Below are 24,251 nucleotides of genomic sequence, written 5' to 3' on the forward strand. Positions count from 1 at the left end.
GAAACATAAACCCTCACATCCCTTGCCAACGTGGGCCACCAGTACTTGGCACTAAGACAGTGCACTGTCCGGCCGATACCCGGATGTCCAGAGGAGGGTGACGTGTGAGCCCAATAGATCAATCGATCCCGAACCTCGAGCGGAACGTACTTCCGACCCTCCGGGCACTGTGGTGGACTAGGGTCGGTGCGTAACGCCCGCTCGAGTTCAGCATCGACCTCCCACACTACCGGTGCCACCAGACACGACTCAGGCAGTATGGGAGTGGGCTCCACGGACCTCTCCTCCGCGTCATACCGCCGAGACAGCGCATCTGCCTTGCCATTCTGTGACCCAGGGATGTACGTGATCTTAAAAGTAAACCTGGTCAAGAACATACTCCATCTTGCCTGGCGAGGGTTCAGCCTCCTCGCCGCCCGGATGTACTCCAGGTTACGGTGGTCCGTCAAAATGAGGAAAGGGTGTTGAGCCCCCTCAAGCCAGTGCCTCCACACCTTTAGAGCCTGTACCACGGCTAACAGCTCCCTGTCCCCTACGTCATAGTTCCGCTCCGCCGGACTGAGCTTCTTAGAATAAAAAGCACAGGGGCGGAGTTTAGGTGGCGCGCCAGATCGTTGTGAAAGCACGGCTCCTAAACCGGCCTCCGACGCGTCCACCTCTACTTGGAACGGCAAAGAGGGATCCGGATGCGCCAGCACCGGGGCCGAGGTAAACAGGTCCTTCAGCCTCCCAAACGCCCTGTCCGCCTCGGCCGACCACTGCAGACGCACCGGACCCCCCTTCAACAGAGACGTGATGGGAGCTGCCACCTGTCCAAAACCCCGGATAAACCTCCTGTAGTAATTTGCAAACCCCAAAAACTGCTGCACCTCCTTCACAGTGGTTGGTGTTTGCCAATTACGCACGGCCGACACCCGGTCTACCTCCATCTTCACCCCTGACGCAGACAACTGATAACCCAAAAAGGAGACCGACTCCTGGAAAAACAGACACTTCTCTGCCTTCACATACAGGTCGTGCTCCACCAGCCTCCGCAACACCCTGCGCACCAGGGCCACATGCTCGACACGGGTAGGTGAGTACACGAGAATGTCATCAATGTACACCACCACCCCCTGCCCCTGCATGTCCCTGAAGATCTCATCCACAAATGATTGGAAAACTGATGGAGCGTTCATCAACCCGTATGGCATGACCAGATACTCGTAATGGCCCGAGGTGGTACTAAAGGCTGTTTTCCATTCATCACCCTCCCTGATGCGCACCAAGTTGTACGCGCTCCTGAGATCTAGTTTCGTGAAGAACCGCGCCCCATGCAATGACTCAGTCATGGTCGCAATCAGCGGGAGTGGATAACTATACTTCACCGTAATCTGATTGAGACCACGGTAATCGATGCATGGGCGCAAACCACCATCCTTTTTCTTCACGAAAAAGAAACTCGAGGACGCGGGGGAAGTGGACGGCCGTATGTATCCTTGTCTCAGCGATTCGTCTATGTAAATCTCCATAGCTTTCTTCTCCTCCTGAGACAGAGGATACACATGGCTCCGTGGGAGCGCAGCTCCTGCCTGGAGGTTTATCGCACAATCCCCCTGCCTATGGGGTGGCAACCGCGTCGCCCTCGCCTTACTAAACGCAATAGCCAAATCCCCATACTCAGGTGGAACGTGCAATGCGGGCACCTGGTTTGGACTCTCCACCGAGGTAGCCCCTACGGAAACGCCCAAACATCTACCCACACACTGAGCAGACCACTCCATCAGAGCCCTCTCCTGCCACGAAATCACTGGGTTATGGGTACTCAACCAGGGCATGCCCAGCACCACCGGATACGCAGGAGAGTCAATCAGGAACAGCTGAATCATCTCCTGATGATCCCCCTGCGCACACATCCTAAGTGGCGCCGTGACCTCCCTGATTAAGCCCGTACCCAACGGACGACTATCTAGGGCGTGAACGGGAAAAGGAACATCAACAGGAATGAGGGGAATCCCTAACGCTAAACAAAACTTTTTATCAATAAAATTCCCAGCCGCGCCTGAATCTACCAGCGCCTTATGCTGGGAATGAGGTGCTACCTGTGGAAAACGTACAGGCATAAAAAAATGGGCAACAGAGAGCTCTGGGTGAGTGGGGCGCCTACTCACCTGGAGGGAATCCCCAGTGCGGGACCTGTCGTCATCTCCCCTAGGAGGCCATCTTCAGCACCTAGCCGCGGTGTGTCCTCCCCGACCACAGTTGGTGCAGTGGATGGACCCCCTAGCCTGCCGACTCCTCCTCTCTCTAGCGCCAGCGCCCCCGAGCTCCATAGGACAAGGCTCGGAGGCGCTGGAGGGTGGAATGGACGGACCCTCCGCAGGACGTCCGCGGGTAGCCAGCAGGGTATCCAGCCTGATGGACATATCAACCAGCTGGTCGAAAGTGAGGCTGGTGTCCCTACACGCCAGCTCCCGACGGACGTCCTCTCGTAGGCTGCATCGGTATAGATCGATGAGGGCCCGATCATTCCACCCTGCCTCTGCCGCTAGAGTACGGAATTCGAGCGCGAATTCCTGGGCACTTCTCCTCCCCTGCCGGAGGAAGACCAGACGCTCCCCCGCCGCTTTCCCCTCCGGGGGATGGTCAAACACCGCCCTGAAGCGGCGGGAGAACTCGGTGTACGTAATCGTCGTGGCGTCGATCTTCCTCCACTCCGCGTTGGCCCACTCCAACGCTTTTCCGGCCAGGCAGGAGATCAGGGCGGACACGCTCTCATGCCCTGAAGGTGCCGGGTGCACTGTGGCCAGGTATAGCTCTACCTGGAGCAGGAATCCCTGACACCCAGCCGCGGTCCCGTCGTAGGCCCTCGGGAGAGATAGTCGGACTCCTCGAGGTTCCGGCGCTGGAATGGGCGGGCTGGCCGATGGTGCTGGCAGGGCGGGCGGCGGTGGAGGCGCACCCCAGCCTCGGAGTGTGGTAATCACCTCCTGCAGGGCGGTCCCCATCTGCAGGAGCTGCTCTTGCTGGTCCCGAACCTGGGCTTCCAGTCTCGTCTGGGCTGCTTCGGCTCCTGCTGATTCCATTGGTGGTGTATGATTCTGTCAGGGCGTGTAGTAGGTGTAGTGTAGGAATCAAATGCAGGACGCAGACTGAATGTTCCAAAAGCTGTATTACTGGCCCAACACAGGCAACAGGACAACTAAGCCCGACAGCAAAACCACGCACGAAGGCGAAAGGCAAATGCGCACTAACAGGTGCGACAAAATGAAACGGTGCACACACAAGTGCAACTAAGCTCCAGCACAGTGGAGAAATACACTCAACCGAGCAAAACACAACACTGACGGAAACAATCATACACAACACTAGACAAACACAACGAGAAACTTATAGGACACTAATTACGTAAAACAGAAACAGGTGTGGAAACAAACAGACAAAAGCAAACGAACATGAAACATCTATCGGTGGCAGCTAGAATTCCGGAGACGACGAACGCCGAAGCCTGCCCGAACAAGGGAGAGAGGCAGCCTCGGCCGAAACCGTGACAACAGTAGCTTCGGAATGGGAAAACAATACTTTCTATTTTATTCAGCTAAGTTCAATTATATTCTTCTTACTATAAAATAATGGCACAGGATTGTCTACTAAATGAACAAGCCAACAGCCTATGGCATGGCGCATAGCCAGATAACATACAGTAGGCCAACTCATATTCTGCTCTTCTGAAATACATTTTCTTCATATCATAATGTTTCTTTAGACTTATTGTGATGGTCTATATTCATTTGATTTATTATACTTTTTTTAAATATAGATGTTCTGAATGCACCTATCTATGGCTTGTATGCGACTTGTATGCTGGAGGTCTGGAGATGCTAAAAGTGTTTATGTTAATTAACGGCAGGTAGCTTAGTGGTTAAGAGCGTTGTGCCAGTAACCGAAAGGTTGCTGGTTCTAATCCCCGAGCCGACTAGGTGAAAAATCTGTCGATGTGCCCTTGAGCAAGGCACTTAACCCTAATTGCTCCTGTAAGTCGCTCTGGATAAGAGCGTCTGCTAAATGACACAAAAAATATATATATATATTACCACATCCACTACGGAGAGGGATATGTGATGCAAGCCTGAGCTAACCTACATTTCCTGCCCGGTGGCCAGATGCACTCTGCTAACTACAGTAGGCTATAAAAGGGTACAAACCTCAACACTTTGGGTTTCACCATACTCCTTATTTATATCATAAGACATGTACACTGTGTTTGCTGATTGACTGTGTCGTATCGGGTGAATGCTGGCAATTATTGCTGATAAACAAAGGAGTCCGCTCATACTGAACTTGGATCATAAGGTTTATTCATATCACAAGCTTCAGCATAAGTGACAGATGTCATGACATCCGGAGAACGGCGTCCCAGATTGCAATGGCCGTTCTGCCCTTTCTTTGTCTAGCCCCTACTTATAAACAATGCAAAAAGATGGGTGGCTCCCTCTTCTGGCCAATCACCAGTCTCCCCTGGGGCGTCACCCCACAAACGCCACATTTGACCTAACATAAACAACATTCCATTTCTTCAAGAAAAACATTTAACAAAGGCATAATCCCAATACACGACATTTCCCCCCTTCGAGACTAAACAGTCTCGAAAACAAACAGAATAGGATTATGACAAGTGACAATTTATCTTATTGAGTATCTTTAACATTAAACCAAAAACATTATTCTCTAGAGTGTAAATACCTTTCTATGAAATATGAATAACTGTTTATGAAGTGTGAATACATTACTATGAACTATGAACAAATCTTTATGGAGTGTAAGAGCGAAAAACTGTCCGGCAACCTTCGTTCCAAATCCATCCATCAATCAAGACAGTAAAATTCTCTCACGGTCCCTCTGCCCCAGGCAACCACCTCGGTACTCCAGATAAACTCATAAACAATGTAAATGCATTTGAAACTATGATGCAATTAAATACACATGTAAGCCCCTGCAAACAAAATCCTATCCAAAAAATATCCACTCTAAGGCTGGTCAACCCATTGGACCCTACAGTGGACCTCTCCCTGCCTAGACTCCCTGTCCCTAAGCATCAACGAAATAAACAAAAACATCTAAGATCCTCACATGTATTCAATAACATCAAATATCATTCTACAAAAATTAATACGTAAGAGTATGACACAAATTATGTATTACACATGTCTATATTTCATTGCAGACACTGGAATGTAGTCCACTACACTTCATCCCCCCGTAGTCTCGACTTCCAATGGATTGTTGATGATGGAATCGGAATCTTTCCACCCCTTTCTTGTTTCATCTCCTCCAGTCATTGTCCTTTCATATTGTCCCTTCATATTGTCCTTGTTTGAGTATTTCAATCTCTACATGTTCCCCCAAATGCTTCTGAAAGAAAAGAAAAGACCAAGCAGTATCTTTTGCAAAACAACACTTTCAATTTGAACATCAATATCAACTAAGAATATAGAAATGATATATAAATGATGTATGAATCACATTAACCATTTCCCCCCTTTGATTCATAAAATCATACTAAAATCACAGTAATATTGAAAAATTTTTTTGAAAAATGATCAAATCATCAAAAATGATTTATCCATTCAGTTCCACTTGTCCATCTTCATCCAGATCAGGAACAGTCAACACCGGCATCTGAGTGTTGTCTCCAGGCATCACTCTCCAACCTATCTCAATATCATAGCTTTCTCAAAGGTCAGTAACAAATTACAAACCTCACACACAGTGCTATCAAAGCTGCAACTAAAATCTGAACCATCACTGCCCCTACTGGGCCTACCTGATCTTGCAACCAAGTCTTCGCTGACTTCCGCTCCTTCAGATCTACCAAATGCATCCCTTATATTCTTCAATGCATATATAACCCTAGTGATAATATCTGAACTATCTGGACTCAAAGTATAACTAACATTATCAATAGGATCTTCCCAAATGTTACACCATACCATGGAAAAAGTCCCCCCTTCTCCCTTAGATTTATCCTTCAATGATAGGCTTGAAGACTATGACATGTAGCCATGTCTCTTTTCACCCTATTTTCAACCTAGCTTCAGATTTATCTGTGTCCGGTGCTACCCCTCTTTTAATGGTAGAAACCTCATATGGAAGCTTCAACGTTGACATGTAACAACATCCTGTCGATCAATAGGGTAAGAATATATATGCTTTATCACCACAAACCCTCAAAATAGCTCTAAAATTCCCCATAGTCCCATTGTCAGGCAAAAGCTAATCTTTTAACCATCAAAGTCCTGCTCTTCTTACTACCTGGTACATAAAAAGTTACATTATATTTGTCCTCTCTAACCTTATGTTCGTGCTTATCCAAAGTCATCATATAATCATCACAATCTGATATTCCCATAAACATACCCCTTACATCATATGTTTTATTAGAACAAAACAACTTTTAGCCCTCAATGGTTTCACCTCAAATGCTCCAGGGTTCGCTGTTACCTGATTTTACTTCACATCTAACAAATTCCCATAGGGTAATTCATTTAACCAAGAACACCTAAACCTAGGCTTCAACAAATGTTTTGACAACGACATTATTTTATCTGTTACTGATTGTTGTTGCTGATACAACAGTCATGACAAAGCATAAGATTGACACATACTTGATAGAGGTCGAGCGACCGTCTCTAACATGTTTGGTGCTGGAATTCTCACCAGACACGGACCCTCAAGATTCCTCCCTGATCTTACAGAATGAGTTAACTGCTGGAACCAAAGATTCCTACCTGTCCATCCATCTTTAACTTTCACAACAGAAGAATCAAACCACATGCATATAGTTTCCCTCTTCCCTAACGAGCGGTACTGATCAGATACCTCTCCTTGTCTGTCATTAAAATCAAAGACCTCATCCTGTACCTCCATGATGAATCTATATTCTCTCTACTACTATCTTTTCTCCTATTTTAACCCTATTCGTACTATCATTGACAGCACTCTCCATCCGTAACATAAACCCCTGAGTCCTTCTTGCTACCCCCTTTAATTTCATAAAAGTTGTTGTCGGTGTCGTACTTCCTACATTTGCTATTGCCATCGTATCATTAATCCCTTCCAAAGTTACCATTAAAGTAGCTGATTTAGTTGATGTATTACCACCTTTAATTATTTCTAGTGGGAAAGTTACCAATATACTCTGTGTATTATTTACTGTTGGAGTGACTACTGTAACATATTCTTCCTGAACTCCTTTGGTGACTGTGGTGACTTCTAAGTTCTGTCCTCAAAATATCATCTTCCATCATCTTCTTACTTTTCTTCTGTGCCAGTCCTTGTAGGATAAACTCCTTTTGAATACACAGCACCTTTAGTCTCCTCTTTATCGCTGTCTTCATCTGAACTCGAACCTCATTCTTCTCTTAGTTTCCAGACATCTCGGTTTTTCTTACTTCTGGAGTTTTGGATTCATCTTCATTGTCGTTTCTGCTTGTCCTCTATCTATTATTCGTTCATCTTCCTCTCTGATGCAATAATCACCCTCCTGGATGATCCCTGGAAGCTGAGGATAAACATCCCTAAGCTCTACTTCCTTCTCGTAAGGTGGGTGTCTTTTTGCTGAATCCGTATGTGAGAAAGGTGTACTAACTTCTGCCATTAGTTTTCCTGTCACCTTCTCTATACCTTTGTTTATCTTATCGCTGGAATCTTTTATCAGTTTTTGTTTGAGAATGAAGGGCAACTTTTGTTTCATTTGCCGGATAACCTAGCAATACTTTAGTTAAAGGATTACCATTTTGTACTATATCAACCGGTGTAATGACTTTTTATAGTATAAAAATAAAATATTTTTATTTTTATTAAATCAATAAAAATATGAATATGAAAAAAATTCTATTAAATTTTTTATTCAAAAACCATTTCTAATTAAAATAAAAAATCAATTAAAAACTCAATTAAAAATTATGAATAATTAAAACCAATTTTTTATTTCTACATCCTATGTCACCAATTTATCAATTAGTGGTGGCTATCTTACCACAACCCATCAAATGCAAGTAGTCAACTTCAGACCACAATACCCATAAACAAAGCCTGTAACCCTACCATTACTCCAATTCCCATAACCCCTTGCTCTATAAGCACCTAATTATCTTATTTTACAGAATAATGTCAGTCCTTGATTCCCAACACAACTCCAATCAACCCAGTGATGCACATAGCCTCCAAAATGCAATTTTTATTTGCCAAGCCTATGTGAAATTGTCATGACATCAAATATCCTGTAGGGGAAGATTTTGTAACCATAATCAGTACCAAAACCTTTTTGACTTGATCCTCTGTCGCGTCACGTGACGTTACGTCAGCACCCCCTCTCTTTCTCTCTCTCTCCTGTCGTATCGTCCTATTGCTCCTCTCATATGACAAAAGAACATACACAGAAAACGATTTTAGTAGTTAATGCAATACTGAGTTATTTCAACCATATTCAATATTCCTTCGTTCACATTCGCTATAAGACTGAACTCAGAACTAAATAGATCGCTCAAAAACATTTTTATTTTATTTTAATCCGTCATTTAATTTAATTCATTATACTCCGTCAACATATATTTAATGTATAAATTCACTACATCTCAACAAATAGTTTCATGTTCAAACACCAGCCGCTTTAAAACTATAAGATTCGTGTTAAAATCTCTCCTCTTTGTTCCCTCGTCTGTGTCTCTGTCTCCCCCTGCAGTGTAACAGATGTGTTGTTTAGTAAAATCCCACGCATGCGCGATACATTCAAAAATACTTTTTCACCGTGGAAGGGAGATTCTTAGATCTCTCCCCAACCCAAATAGACGGTTAACAGTCCTGCTGTACCTCCGTTTTCCCTCATAGTCAAACAACATTTAACAGCGCTCACAAAACATAGAACCTGAATTACACAGACAAACATAATTTAAGAGGCTTTCTCCCATCGCAGTGGACCTCCACGGTCACATGTTAGCATGCAGCATATTAGCATTTAGCATTAGCATTTAGCCTTAGCCTGTATGCACCATGTAGCATGAAAACAATGTACCCGACATTGCGTCTTTAATTACTTTTTCCTTTGTCCTAACTTTAGGCTGCCGTGAGTTCTGGATATTTTATGAGAGGCTACTCCAGACAAATGCTTCGTCAACCACCAGCTGAGATGTAACATCAATAGAATTTATATTCCAAAACTCGTGTCCCCAGAACACACCTAATCACACCGACTGCGTTTTTAGGATTTTATGGCCCACCCTATGGGTCGCCTCGTTTGTTCCGAGGGCTTATCAAATCCTGCAATGTCCTAACTTGTATACATATCTTGGCCCCGATTGTTCTTGACTTACTATTCAAGCAACACATCTCTATAAACAATCCATAAGCTCTACCCACTTTTGCGCTGTTTTAAATTTTTTATAATGATTAGCCAGACCCCCAGTTATCAGCAATAACGCCACACGAGGCACATTTCGGTCCTAAATGGTACATTTCTCCAGTGTACAATCACATAGCATCCAAACCAACAACTTCCAAAGCTGTGAGGAAAACTCACCCTTGTCTGACTTCAAAACGAATTAGCTTGGCGGCAACGAATGCAACAAAGAAGATTTGCAGACCAGCCCCACGTTGGGCGCCATTTGTCGTATCGGGTGAATGCTGGCAATTATTGCTGATAAACAAAGGAGTCCGCTCATACTGAACTTGGATCATAAGGTTTATTCATATCACAAGCTTCAGCATAAGTGACAGATGTCATGACATCCGGAGAACGGCGTCCCAGATTGCAATGGCCGTTCTGCCCTTTCTTTGTCTAGCCCCTACTTATAAACAATGCAAAAAGATGGGTGGCTCCCTCTTCTGGCCAATCACCAGTCTCCCCTGGGGCGTCACCCCACAAACGCCACATTTGACCTAACATAAACAACATTCCATTTCTTCAAGAAAAACATTTAACAAAGGCATAATCCCAATACACGACAACTGCTAAACTACACTCTTAGAAAAAAAGGTGCTATCAAACCAAAAAGGGTTATTCGACTGTCCCCATGGGAGAACCATTTGAAGAACCCTTTTTGGTTCCAGGTATAACCCTTTTGGTTCCAGGTGGAACCCTTTTGGGTTCGATGTATTACACTCTGTAGAACGGACTCTACATGGAACCCAAAAGGGTTCTACATGTAACCTAAAAGGGTTATACCTGGAACAAAAAACGGTTATCCTATGGGGACACCATTTGTTCTAAGAGTGTAGAGAATAGAATTGTAATATCTTTCTTTACGTCTGTGGAAATACAGTGAGGGGAAAAAAGTATTTGATCCCCTGTTGATTTTATACGTTTGCCCACTGACAAAGACATGATCAGTTTATAATTTTAATGGTAGGTTTATTTGAACAGTGAGAGACAGAATAACAACAAAAGAATCCAGAAAAACGCATGTCAAAAATGTTATAAATTGATTTGCATTTTAATGAGGGAAATAAGTATTTGACCCCTCTGCAAAACATGACTTAGTACTTGGTGGCAAAACCCTTGTTGGCAATCACAGAGGTCAGACGTTTCTTGTAGTTGGCCACCAGGTTTGCACATAATCTTGTCCCTGACATCCTTGGAGAGCTCTTTGGTCTTGGCCATGGTGGAGTGTTTGGAATCTGATTGATTGATTGCTTCTGTGGACAGGTGTCTTTTATACAGGTAACAAGCTGAGATTAGGAGCACTCCCTTTAAGAGTGTGCTCCTAATCTCAGCTCGTTACCTGTATAAAATACACATGGGAGCCAGAAATCTTTCTGATTGAGAGGGGGTCAAATACTTATTTCCCTCATTAAAATGCAAATCAATTTATAACATTTTTTACATGCGTTTTTCAGGATTTTTTTGTTGTTATTCTGTCTCTCACTGTTCAAAGAAACCTACCATTAAAATTATAGACTGATTATTTCTTTGTCAGTGGGCAAACGTACAAAATCAGCAGGGGATCAAATACTTCTTTCCCTCAAATACTTCTTTATATCTGTGAAAATATCTGTATTTGTATGGATATTTAGTGTTCTCTTAGTAACTGCCATAGTAGTTTACACAGAGCTATAAGAAAGCAGGTTTTTGCCCTTAGGTTATCATTAGGATTAGGAGAAAAACACACTGACAATATGACTGCAAATGTTAAGTACACTATATGTCATCTGTGACCTATAGGTAATTGCCCATGAAGAATCAGAATGTGTGTCATTGCATGGAATACGGTAAAGGTCACCCAAGCTGAAGACTGAATCTAAGATGACAAAATAGTGATGTCTTTCTCTTACCTTCCTCTGTTACAGTATATTCTGACTGATAACCTGGCAGACTGTTGAAAACACTTTCCGTTGTCTGAATACTCTATTGATATTTTCCAAAGGTTGTCAATAATCACATCTCAGGTTATTAAACACAAAATGATTGTTTATGCTTGATTATATTATGTCGCCCGCCTCCTTTACCCCCTCCCTCCCTCCCTCCCTCCCTCCCTCCCTCCCTCCCTCCCTCCCTCCCTCCCTCCCTCCCTCCCTCCCTCCCTCCCTCCCTCCCTTCCTTCCTCCCTCTCTCCCCACCAGAAAGTCCACTGACTGTCACTGCAGTCAGATGAATCCAGTGCAGTCTGTAACTGTATGAGCAACGACCCCAGGGCTCATCAGATTGCCATCCGATAAGGAGGTGGACAGGGTGCGTCCCATTCACTTCACTTCACGGCCTCATTAACTCTACCGTGCATGATGTCACATCTTTTTTAACCATCCTGCATAATCACTACAGGAACCACTAGACACAACTTGTTATGACACATATTTTACACATTAACCCACCTACGGCATACTAAACAGCCACAAAAGAGCATAGAGACTTATTGTCAGACCATATAAAATGAACCTATTGATTGACAGATACCAGCTTTGACTTGATGTTGTGAAACAGGGAGCTGGTGGGCAGAGTAGCAACTCAGAAGATTGTTTTTTTTCTGTCAGCTGATCACTGAGATGAGGGTAGAGAGGGGAAGGAGACAAGGGTTGTGTCTGAGACAACTGAAAGATTTCACAAGGCATTCTAGATCAGGGACATTCATGCGCCTTACAATATCTCTTTAGCCCAATCTTATCCATTCCTATGAGCAAGGACATATCTATTTAAATAATGACAACATACTCATAACCTTAAAATCACATAATCAGACATGAGAAACTTCAGTATAGTCTAGTCTCGTAAACCCGACCCTAGGCAAAAGCAGTGACTACCCACTGGGCACACACTGGCTGAATCAACGTTGTTTCCACGTCATTTCAATTACATTACGATGAACCAACGTGGACTAGACGTTGAATTGACGTCTGTGGCGAGTGGGTAGGGTCTGGTTTCAATGATGAACTATTTTGGCATAGAGGAACTACATCACTACATTATCCGCTTGAATAAAATACAAAATAGTAGCTAGCAAGATGGAGATGAGTGCATTTCGGAAGTGGCTAGTTTGCATCAAATACCTTAACTAAAACCACTGCAAAGGTTTTGTCTGCAAACTTTGGTTTTGAATCGCGACATTCTGGCATGTCTGCCTCATGATTTGTTGCGAGGGTCCCTGGAATGTTTTTCTTCCATAATTGAAACCAGACCCTAGTCACTGTGTTGCCTAGGGTCAGGTTTTCAAGACTAAGCATATTCCAGCATGTTCTACAGTGATGGTGGTTATAGTTAGAAAAGGCTGCAGTTAACTTCCTCCATCACTGCAAGCCACCAATACTATCACAACCAGGGTTGGGTAGGTTACTTTCTAAATGAAATCCGTTACAGTTACTATTTACCAGTCCAAATTTGTAATCAGTAACATAACCTTTGGATTACCCAAACTCAGTAATGTAATCAGGTTATTTTCAGTTACTTTTTGATTACTTTCCCTTTAAGAGGCATTAGAAGAAGGCAAAAACCAACAACATTTGGTGTGTCATCATAGTGGTCTCTGACTTGTGGTCAGGCTTGCTCAGGTGGAACAAACTTAAATGTGCGTATTTTTTCAATGATGAATTGAATGTCATTGGGAAAACAGAACGGTGTCCACAAACATCCTTGCTAAATTTAAAAGTAATCCAAGAAGTAATCATCTAGTTTTTCAAAAGTATCTGTAATCTGATCACAATATTTTTGCTGGTAAAATAACTGATTACAATTACAGTTTTCTTTGTAATCAATTACTCCCCAACCCTGATGACATTTACTCTATCTTCTATACCATCCATAGTGCAGGGCTCTACACTGACCTTTTTACAAGGAGAAAAATGTAGGCACACACAAATACAGTTAGGAGCACAATGCAAAATATTTGAGGTAATAAAGCTAGAATCCTTAATTTTCCTAAGCGCACAGGTGCTCTTAAATAAAATGTCTGGGTCGCACTGCAAAATATTTAGGCGCATATGTGCGTAAAATGGTTGCACTATGGAGCCCTATAGTAGTCAACAAAACAGAAAATAAGGACATATACTGTTGTAAAGTGTCTATGTAAAGGGATGCATTGTCAACTCTGTACACTCCCTACACGTTCCATATATTTATTAATGCATGTTTTCCTTTAGTGATACAGGCCTACACTCGCTGTAGGCCTGTTCCCTCTATCTTTTTCATAAAGACTTCATTCATATGTTGACTTATTTGTGGAGGAATTCATACTAGTACTGGTTGACATGTTGATTCCCCTGCCTCTAATGTTGTCACTTGGCAACAGTTGGCAGGATGCTCCCCTGGTAGTCCATCAGAATGGAACCACGGGACACCAGACACACAGCAGGAAATAAATTCTCTTTTTATTACTGAATGCAAGCTCAAAATAACTATTGAGGAAGGGGACATCAATGTATCCATAATAAAGGATAAGCTTTCGTCTTGAAATGTGATTGTTCTGTCTAAGGCTTTGTTGAATATTGATGCTGCGGTAGAGAATGATGGGCTGTGTACTCACAGAGAGACGTCTTATCAATGTTTTACCGCTGTTTTCATACCCACAGGATTTACATTGATTCTTTGTATATTTTATAGAGAATATGCAACAATAGAGAATCATTAATGAAAGGCTATGAGTACTTAAAACAGTGCCAGTCATGTCTGAATCGTTCATCCACATGACAACAGAAATAAGAGAGAGAGAGAGAGAGAGAGAGAGAGATAAAATGAGATAAATCTAGTCTAACTGTACTGTTGAGTACACCCTGCAGCTGTGAGAACGCCATAGAGTGTTTTCAACCTGAAACCAAACCTCTCTCATCAAAGATGGAGTTCTGAAAAGCCTGGGGCCCATGTCACTCTGTGGCCCCTCAGCCATGGAAGACTTACACCATCATTTTCACACTATCGTGCCAACCCGAACCACACTGTGCTGGTTTGGTTGTTTTATTTCCACCTTACCTTGGCTTAGCTTAGTTCGGCCTTGCACATCACATGGCTACTGATAAGCTTATCTGAAAACAGCAGAGTGGGTTTTCACTCTCTTCCTCCTAATAACAGAGAAACAATAATTGGATAAAGTTTTACCCTATGACCTCAGTGGCTATGGAGGGCACCCTGGAGCATTGAGGATGGGAGAGTGGGAGACGAGGACTTTGTGGTGTTCATCCCCATAAAATACCCTGTGAGTTTTAATCCTCAGTGTGGCGGTGGGGTGTACTGGAGCTCCAGACAGAAAGGATATTAGCTCAATAGAGTGGCCTGTTTGGGTCCTGATCAACAGAAAGAGCATCCATCCAGCCTGGAGCAGAGTACAGAGACTAACTCAGGGAGTATTTACTCACCTCAAAAAAGAGATTTCCCTCATCATGGTGGTGCTCCTAGCGAGGAGAGGTCTGTAAGAGGAATATACCTGTATAATATTTTATACAAGTTAGAGACAAGAAGAATAAATATAACTTAACTGTAGTAAATACTGTATAATAGCCATTGTAAACCGGTAAAATAATTTGCTGCAAAATGACAAGCAGTGAGGAAAATTATCAGCAGCATATTTCAAATGCGTTATGTAAGGGATAATCAACGAGGGGCGATGCATTCTATAGAAAATAATGAACGACGTGGAGAATCTAGAATGCCCTTCAAGCCAATCAGAAATTATTTTTCAACAATGCCATGGTATATGTAAAGTATGGAACATCCCCTTAATCCATATGAAAGAGTACAGTAGTTTTTCATGCTCATGTGTTCCAGTTCATGCTCCCTGTGTCACACCTCTTCTGTCAAGACTATAGTCAATGTTTTTGCACCCTGTGTCAGTCACGCAGCGCTATCTGAAGTGAGAAGATGGTGTATAGTAAAACCCAAGGGACTGTAATGTGATGTCTAATCTGCACCACCTCGTACAGGTATTGTTGTCATTGAGGTAAAACAGAGGGTCCCAGACAGTGGGATAGTTTCAGTTGGTTGTTTGGGAGTAGCTTGCTAGTTACAGCATTAATTTCATCTCAGTAACTCCCAGAAATGTGGTGTGTCACAGAGCTGGTCATGGCAACTGGTCCCAGTGTCCATGTGCCTTTGCTGTACTTGAAGTCTCAGTGAGGTTCTGAAAGTCTTGCGTTCACTCCTATATTCAAATGAGTGAGTAGATACACACACAAATAATCATGAGCAGATTGAGTATGGTCCTAATGATTCCTAGCATGGCTAGTGTGGAGGGGTCCAGTGTCAACAGTCAGAATGATTCTATCCTCCATTTTACCTACAGATGTTTTAGTCAAACCTTTCCGCCTCTGGATAGCTTACATGTCACAAAAGCAAAAAACTGTGTAAAGCATGCATGGTAAAACAATGCATTAAATCACTCTTCCAGTGAGATACATACACTGTACATATTTTCTGGAAAGGAGAGACTTTTGCGGTATCATTTTCCTCATGTTTCTCTGCCACTTCATTCCAAATAGTTTGGCTGCTTGTGCCTAATAATAACCGCCAGCATACCAAACCTTTGTCCCCTCTGTACATTTGTAAACACAGCCACCATGAGTACTCAACACAAGGTAATGTCAAATACACAAGCACCCGGAGTGCATGCAGGCCATTTAACTGCCCTCACTAGCATGCACTCTTTTATGAAAGCATAATGAGCCATCAGAGACAGAAATGTCTCGCAGAACTTGAAGGTTCAATCTGCAATATTTACTGCTGTTCAGGTTTGTGGGTTCCATGACTATACTGCTAACACTAAACAGAGACAAGAGTCAGGACAGTACTTAACTCAAAATGTTTGTGTTGTGGGAGTCTGCCTCTGAGGGATGCCACAACAGACCCAATGGTCCTCAGAGCCAAAGGCCCCTCTCATCCTGCAGTGAGTAGATGATACGAGGATGAGAGTGGAGGTGACGAGAGGAGGATGAAAGGGGAGGTGAGGAGAGGAGGATGAGAGTGGAGGTGACGAGAGGAGGATGAAAGGGGAGGTGATGAGAGGAGGATGAAAGGGGAGGTGAGGAGAGGAGGATGAGAGCAGAGGTGAGGAGAGGAGGATGAAAGGGGAGGTGAGGAGAGGAGGATGAGAGTGGAGGTGACGAGAGGAGGATGAAAGGGGAGGTGAGGAGAGGAGGATGAAAGGGGAGGTGAGGAGAGGAGGATGAAAGGGGAGGTGAGGAGAGGAGAATGAAAGGGGAGGTGAGGAGAGGAGGATGAAAGGGGAGGTGAGGAGAGGAGGATGAGAGTGGAGGTGAGGAGAGGAGGATGAAAGGGGAGGTGAGGAGAGGAGGATGAAAGGGGAGGTGAGGAGAGGAGGATGAGAGCGGAGGTGACGAGAGGAGGATGAAAGGGGAGATGAGGAGAGGAGGATGAGAGCGGAGGTGACTAGAGGAGGATGAAAGGGGAGGTGAGGAGAGGAGGATGAGAGCGGAGGTGAGGAGAGGAGGATAAGAGCGGAGGTGAGGAGAGGAGGATGAAAGGAGAGGTGAGGAGAGGAGGATGAAAGGGGAGGTGAGGAGAGGAGGATGAGAGTGGAGGTGACGAGAGGAGGATGAGAGCGGAGATGAGGAGAGGAGGATGAGAGCGGAGGTGAGGAGAGGAGGATGAAAGGGGAGGTGAGGAGCTGAGGATGAAAGGGGAGGTGAGGAAAGGAGGATGAGAGTGGAGGTGACGAGAGGAGGATGAAAGCGGAGGTGAGGAGAGGAGGATGAAAGGGGAGGTGACGAGAGCACAGGTGATGGAGGGTAAAGAGATTAAAGGGCGGGTCAGAAGATGAGGAAAGGTAAGGAAAGGAGGGGTTACCAGAGGAGAGAAGCAGGGGTCTTCCTGAGGTCCGCTAGTCTTCCTTGGGGTCCACAGGAGTCTACAGGGCTCTTCCTGAGGTCCGCTAGTCTTCCTTGGGGTCCACAGGAGTCTACAGGGGTCTTCCTGAGGTCCGCTAGTCTTCCTTGGGGTCCACAGGATTCTACAGGGGTCTTCCTGAGGTCCGCTAGTCTTCCTTGGGGTCCACAGGATTCTACATGGCTCTTCCTGAGGTCTGCTAGTCTTCCTTGGGGTCCACAGGAGTCTACATGGGTCTTCCTGAGGTCTGCTACTCTTCATGGGGTCCACTGGAGTCTACATGGGTCTTCCTGAGGTCTGCTATTCTTCATGGGGTCCAAAGGAGTCTACATGGGTCTTCCTGAGGTCTGCTAGTCTTCATGGGGTCTTCTCCTTTAACACACACCTCAACAACACACTGAGTTTGTTATGATATGCTGATGAATAGTGAAGGAATCTATGGTCCCCTGTATCCAGCCTTCCTTCCTGTTGGTCATATGACAACTTTTTTCTTCTCGTTTACTGCTGATATAAAGAGAGAATAAGGCGTATGAGTCGTGTCCCATGGTCATAGCATTAGCACTTCTGTCATCATGCAACCCAAACTCCCTTCCCTTCCCTCAGCCTAATGAAGAGTTTGGGGCAGAGGAAGAAATCCTTCCACAGTGGTGTCGGTTTGGCTCCAAGGACCTCTGGCACTGTTGATTTCCTTCTATTGCTATAGGTGGTAGATGTAGGCCACCTATAATATACTCACTGTATTGACTGACATTCTTCCAATGGTAAGTTCACTCCACATGGAGAAGCAAGGCACACATTCCCAACTAATCTTAGTGCGCAAAAAAAATGATATAAGCAAAGAGAAACGACAGTCCATCATTACTTTAAGACATGAAGGTCAGTCAATATGGAAAGTTTCAAGAACCTTGAACGTTTCTTCAAGTGCAGTCGCAAAAATCAAGCGCTATGATGAAACTGGCTGTCATGAGGACCGTCACAGGAATGGAAGACCCAGAGTTACCTCTGCTGCAGAGGATAAGTTCATTAGAGTTACCAGCCTCAGAAATTGTAGCCCAAATAAATGCTTCACAGAGTTCAGGTAACAACACATCTCAACATCAACTGTTCAGAGGAGACTGTGTGAATCAGGCCTTCGTGGTCGAATTGCTGCAAAGTAATCACTACTAAAGGACACCAATAAGAAGAAGAGACTTGCTTGGGCCAAGAAACACGAGCAATGGACATTAGACCGGAGGAAATGTGTCCTTTGGTCTGGAGTTCACCCACACCGTGTCTTTATGAGACACGGTGTGGGTGAACGGATGATCTCTGCATGTGTATTTCCCACCATAAAGCATGGAGGAGGAGGTGTCATGGTGTGGGGGTGCTTTGCTGGTGACTCTGTCTGTGATTGATTTAGAATTCAAGGCACACTTAAGCAGCATGGCTACCACAGCAGTCTGCAGAGTTACGCAGTTCCATCTGGTTTGGGCTTAGTGGCACTATCATTTGTTTTTCAACAGGACAATGACCCAACACACCTCCAGGCTGTGTAAGGGCTATTTGACCAAGAAGGAGAGTGCTGCATCAGATGACCTGGCCTCCACAATCACCCGACCTCAACCCAATTGAGATGGTTTAGGATGAGTCGGACCGCAGAGTGAATGAAAAGCACCCAACAAGTGCTCAGCATATGTGGGAACTCCTTCAACACTGTTGGAAAAGCATTCCAATGTAGAAAATTGTAAAAAAAAGAAAAAGCCTTGAATGAGACTTTTGACCGGTAGTGTGTATATATATATGTTGCTTAGTTATCCAGCTCAGGAGATCTACAGATTGCTGAGCAATATGTTGATTTAATCTGTTTTCATCAAATGTTATGCAACAATAACAGTAGTACACTGTAGTACCTTTGCAAGGATGGAGAGAAAAAAGCTAGAAGCAGAGAATAGATTGCTATAATGTGTCTGGGAAATGCAAGATCAAGCTGCAAGTATGTGATGAATATCATGTCACTGAGAACAGGGGAAGGGTGAACAATCATTTATAGACAGTGGTATGTATTGATTTGCATCAGTACACAGGACTACAGGTCAACACCACTGAAGGTTAAAGTTCAAACAGAATTCTTCCAAGAACTGACAATTGCTCATTTCCCTCACCTGATAGAAGCAGCAGAGTAAGATGCATGGTGTATGATTAGAATATAGATTTGATTGTATGATTAGAATGTAACCATTCACGTAACACGTTCATAAGCAAACAATAGTTTAGCATTTGTGGCATACATCTTCCAAGTTTAATGCATTGTAAAGCTTTAATAATGCTCTATGTAGCTGTTACAAATGCATCATATGTAGATAACGTTTTGTCCCCAGAGTCTGTATTCTCACAGAGAGGTCTTATATATTATGATCATCCTGCCAGCAATTCATATTTTAAAATATGTTTCTCACAGCAAACTATACAACAAATACTATTCCTATTCATTTATTGTACTGCCTCAAATAATACATTGAAACCTAATGAAAACCATCAAGAATGAATAACACACAATATGAGATAAATACAAAGCTCAACATTATAGCAAATCATTGTTGATGACAATATTGCTTTGACACTTATACCTCAGATGTACGGTCAGTAATGTTGCAATGTGTTCATATTGCATTGGAATGTAGAAAAATTTTCAGCGTCGCCGTGACAACACATTACTCCAACTTAAAATCAGAAAATGGCTTCTACATACAGATTGGCTTTAATAAATGGCATAGCAATTGTTTAATTAAATACTAAACAGGACTAATGGTTAATAAATATTTGCCATTGAGATTTACAGTAGTGCTTTACAGAGTTGTGCCCAGGCAATGTCTTGCAACACCATCTAGTGTCTAACAAACCAAACTACCAGTCATTCAATTTTCAGTTTTAAAATGGATATGATTGAAGTATTGACAAGAGCCAAACTTGTAAAGGGATTGTGTTGTTCATTTCTGATTAACAGAGAATATCTAGTTAAACCTTTATCTTCCTCTTACAAGGAAAGAATCCTCTCCTATAGCCTAGTCTGTGCTTGATAAAGTGCTCTATTCAATCAGATCCGCTTTAGCGACATCAGCTTAGCGGTTGTTTTGGTGGTGTCAGAGGTGGAACTGCTGTTAGAGCTGTCAGATGGCTCCAGGCATTATACCTAAAGCAGACATTGCCATTGGCTTCACAGAGTCACATTAACAGAAATCCCATGCAGCCTTGTTTCCAAGTTGGAACACTGGAATGGGAGATGGAATCTACACCTCAATTAGGCTGATAGAAATCCTCATTATATAGTGTCATGATTTTTCAATTTGAGCGTAATTATTTCTATATAGCCTACACTTTCTCGCTCTGAACTTCCAAAGCGAGTGGGGACGGATGAGGCTTCGTGACAAATGATCGCAAGAGCAGCTGCTCACCGATTTGACAGCTCCAATGCAGTTTCACTTCTGACAGCCAAAACATCCGTTATTCGGGTGTCTGCTATCACTGTTTGACTCTTGATCTGATTGAATCTAGGCCTTAGCTTGGAGTTTGTACTTTTGGGACGATTCCATTGGTTCCATTGTACCAGGCAGACCAAATCAGTCGATGTTCAAGTATTTCAAAGAATAGCATCTGAACATGCCATAGTGACTAAATTACAGTATATTGCTGTTCATTACATTTGTTCACTTTAGTGTAAATCATTGCCCTACAGAGTCAACAAGGTGGGGGAGAATCTTGGTCCCAGTAGTCCATCCTCAAGACTAATGTCACTGCCAGGGAGAGGCTTGGAGAGCAAGTCGTTGGGAAGGGCCTCTTCCCGGAATGAGGACTCAGACCTATCCTGCTCACCCTGGCTGGGGTGGTGGTGAGACAGCATGGGACAGGATAGATCCACAACATGGGCCGGGCTGCAGCTCACCGTGGATGGGGTGGTGAAGCAGTCAACACTGGGACAGTACTCTTCTACATGGCAATAGGTGGGTTTGATGGCGCAGTGTTCATGGTGGTGAAAGGAGAACAGCATCTCCTCCTGGGGCTCCTGCTTTACCGCGGGAGGGGGGCTCAGGGGTTGGGCCAGGGGGGAGGTGGCTGTGGGGTACATGGTCAGGGCGAGAGGGGGCAGTGGCTGGGCCTGGGGATGGCCGTCACAGCCCAGTCGACACACTGGGGCATGCGACACCAGCATGCGCTCCAGCTTCTCTCTCTCCTCCTGGAGCCTCTCAACCTGGGTCTTCAAGCTGGCCTGCGCTTTCTCCAGTTCATCAGTCTCCTTATATGACAGACAACAGAGTTCATAGTTCATAACCATCAACATCCATCTATACTTACAAAACAGTAGGTAGGTAGAGCTACAGTATTGACTGACTGGTCATTCTCTCTGTTTGGACTCACTCCTTGCAGTTGGTTGGTCAGCTCCTTCCTGTGGTTGCGACACTTGGCAGCAGCCATCTTGTTCCTCTCTCTCCTCAACCTTCTCCTCTCCTCTTCAGCTGGGTTCAACTGTTGATGGAAAACAGTGAGAAACAGCATTCGGCTGGGTATGCCATTCATTTGAATAAAAACGGTCAACTATTACATGAGAGAGATACTATACGCCATGTCTATTTCTATGAGCACAAGCACTGTTCATGACACAAACTGTTCCCACTCCTTGTTGGTGGAGAGAATTTTGCAGGTTGTAAGCTTATTTCCTGAAATTCTACACATTTTGTCATGGGATGCAAAGAACATTTTGCAGTTATAGAGCAATTATTTTTGCAATTCTATACATTTTGCCATGTCTAATGTGTATTCATGTGATATTAGAGTGAAAAAAAAAATACAACAATATCTATGGGCTAAAAACCTAAATAAAAAACGTTAGCTGACATGGGCTAGTTGATCTGGACATTTCTGACAAGTTATAAAAAGCTCTCTAAGGTACGCAATGACTAACATGAGAAGAGGAACTGATGATGCACTACCCAATTTCGAAATTGCAGCTTGTGCATTCTACTATTACAACTTTCAAGAGTAAGTTTAAAGCCGGACCTAGTTCCTTTGAAATATATAAAAATAATAATAATCATATTTTTTTTTGGGGGGGGGGACCCCCGCCCCCCCTTCCAACCCCTCTGCCCCACAGTTTGGGAAACTGCTATAGGCTACTTAGAGAAATAAAATATATTGCAGTATGAATATATTTATATTTTGATCTACTGTGAAATACAGTATATTGCAATAACAATATTTTATAATTAATATATCCACAATATTAACAGCATATCCATATCCCTTAGTCAAAGCCTCTCGGTCTTACTGTACAGTGTGCCTGCTGACTGTTACCTGATCACTCCGCCTGCTCCTTCCATGCGTGTTGCCCACTGTCCGTATTACCCCGAGCCTTGTGTGGCTCCCAGGCCCCAGGCTACTGCTGATGTCCAGGGGGTGGTAGGGGTGAGAGCGTAGGTAGTGGCCAGGCTTGGAGGCTAGGACGGCTGGCTGGATCATCCACTGCAGCTCCTGACTGGACGTGATGGCATTGATGGTGGGGATGAAGGAACTGCTGGGTAGCTGCGTTTTGGCAGGATACTGGTAAGGGAGAGAAAAATAACTACTGAAAAACAGTAGGCTACACTAGCTTTTGCATTATAAAGTGGTAGGCTATGGCTGCCTCAGTATCTAGCTTGTTTCCAAGAAGTACTACTCATTACTTAGAACAAAAAACATTGCCTTGCCTACACTTTACTTCCATTTTATCATAATTAATCACCGAATCAATATAGGCTATATATGGTATTTCTTCACAATGTAGGCTATTTGAAGCAAACGCGTACTTTTAATTTAGGTAGAAAAGGCATGCGAATACCTGTTGGGATTTTGAGGATGTCCAACTATTGATGGCATCGGGGGAGAGCTCGAGCTGAGCCCTTTTCCCGCCACGGAGAGTGGTCCCGTGGTCCGTGGAGTGGTTCTGATGCATGGTCCGTTCTGTTGGCGCCGTTAGTGAGTTATTTGCGCATCGATAACTTGTTCCACGAGCCAACAAACACTCACAATGCAGTGGACAAAACATTACTTATTTAGACGCCGGTTGCTAGTTAATTTTCCAATGGAAAGACTAGATTGTATGAAGCGATACTGTTGAAATCTATCGTTCTGCCTGGATGCGCACTTCATCATCCAGGCGCACGGTGAGACCGAGACAGGTGCGACTGTGAAGACTGAAACTTATTTATAGCCAATTGAGATACATTCTAGATCACGTACCTCGGTGATAATACAATGTCTGAAAAACTCTGAACACATCATGGAAATTGCAAATATGGTCAACTGATTCCATGTATGCCATGTGGTGATTAGAAAAAGGTCTTGCTAACGCAAGTATCCAAAAAAAGGACACTTGCGTCAGAGCTGAAGTGTGTGGGTAGCTACCTTGGTTTAATTGACGTCACATAGAAGCGGGTTTCCGTCCAACGCTGCAGAGATGAGAGCTGTAGGCTTAGCTTCTTCAGGCTTCAGATAAAACAACATGTCCCTCAGGAAACAGGAAACCACAAATGAATTGTGAAATCAGAGTAAAAGATCTGGACAGAAGCAAGCAGATGTAAGCTGAGACTGGATTTGGTTATTGCCACATAACTACTGTATATAATCACACACATTTTATTCCTTTGAAAAAGGCTTTTCAGTTGGACCTCAAGGCAGTCTTCTTTTGTATGTCCTCATTATGTAGTGGATGAGCTTTCATTTACAGCAGTCTTTTGTTCTCTCCCTTCAGGCATTTAGCCTCCCCTCACAACTCAGACTGAGATTGTCTGCATTGTGTTGCCCAGAGGAACAGTAGATAGGAAACATAATTCAATATTCAGTGATAGAAGAGTGTGAAAAAAAGTTAGGAGTCTCTATATACAAATTTGAAGTTAGAATTTCTCTATAAAGGAGAAAGTGGAGTTACTCCAAAAAGTAAAGTTAGTTC

The 24,251-nt window shown here is 43.8% G+C and overlaps 1 protein-coding gene across 1 annotated transcript; it reads right to left on the bottom strand.

Annotated features, from left to right (window-relative positions):
- Window positions 1-19,300: 19,300 nt before the first annotated feature.
- Window positions 19,301-23,526, bottom strand: LOC311106592 (fos-related antigen 2-like). Its single transcript, XM_084148973.1, has 4 exons — window positions 23,142-23,526; window positions 22,619-22,864; window positions 21,686-21,793; window positions 19,301-21,563 (listed from the first exon to the last, which is right to left on the bottom strand). Exons 1-4 carry the CDS (start codon window positions 23,346-23,348, stop codon window positions 21,000-21,002), a joined length of 1,125 nt encoding a protein of 374 aa, XP_084005099.1. The 5' UTR covers window positions 23,349-23,526; the 3' UTR covers window positions 19,301-20,999.
- Between the last annotated feature and the right edge of the window lie 725 nt (window positions 23,527-24,251).

This window comes from Coregonus lavaretus (genome assembly GCF_964263955.1).
Source record: "Coregonus lavaretus genome assembly, chromosome: 31".
In the NCBI taxonomy this organism is placed as follows: domain Eukaryota; kingdom Metazoa; phylum Chordata; class Actinopteri; order Salmoniformes; family Salmonidae; genus Coregonus; species Coregonus lavaretus.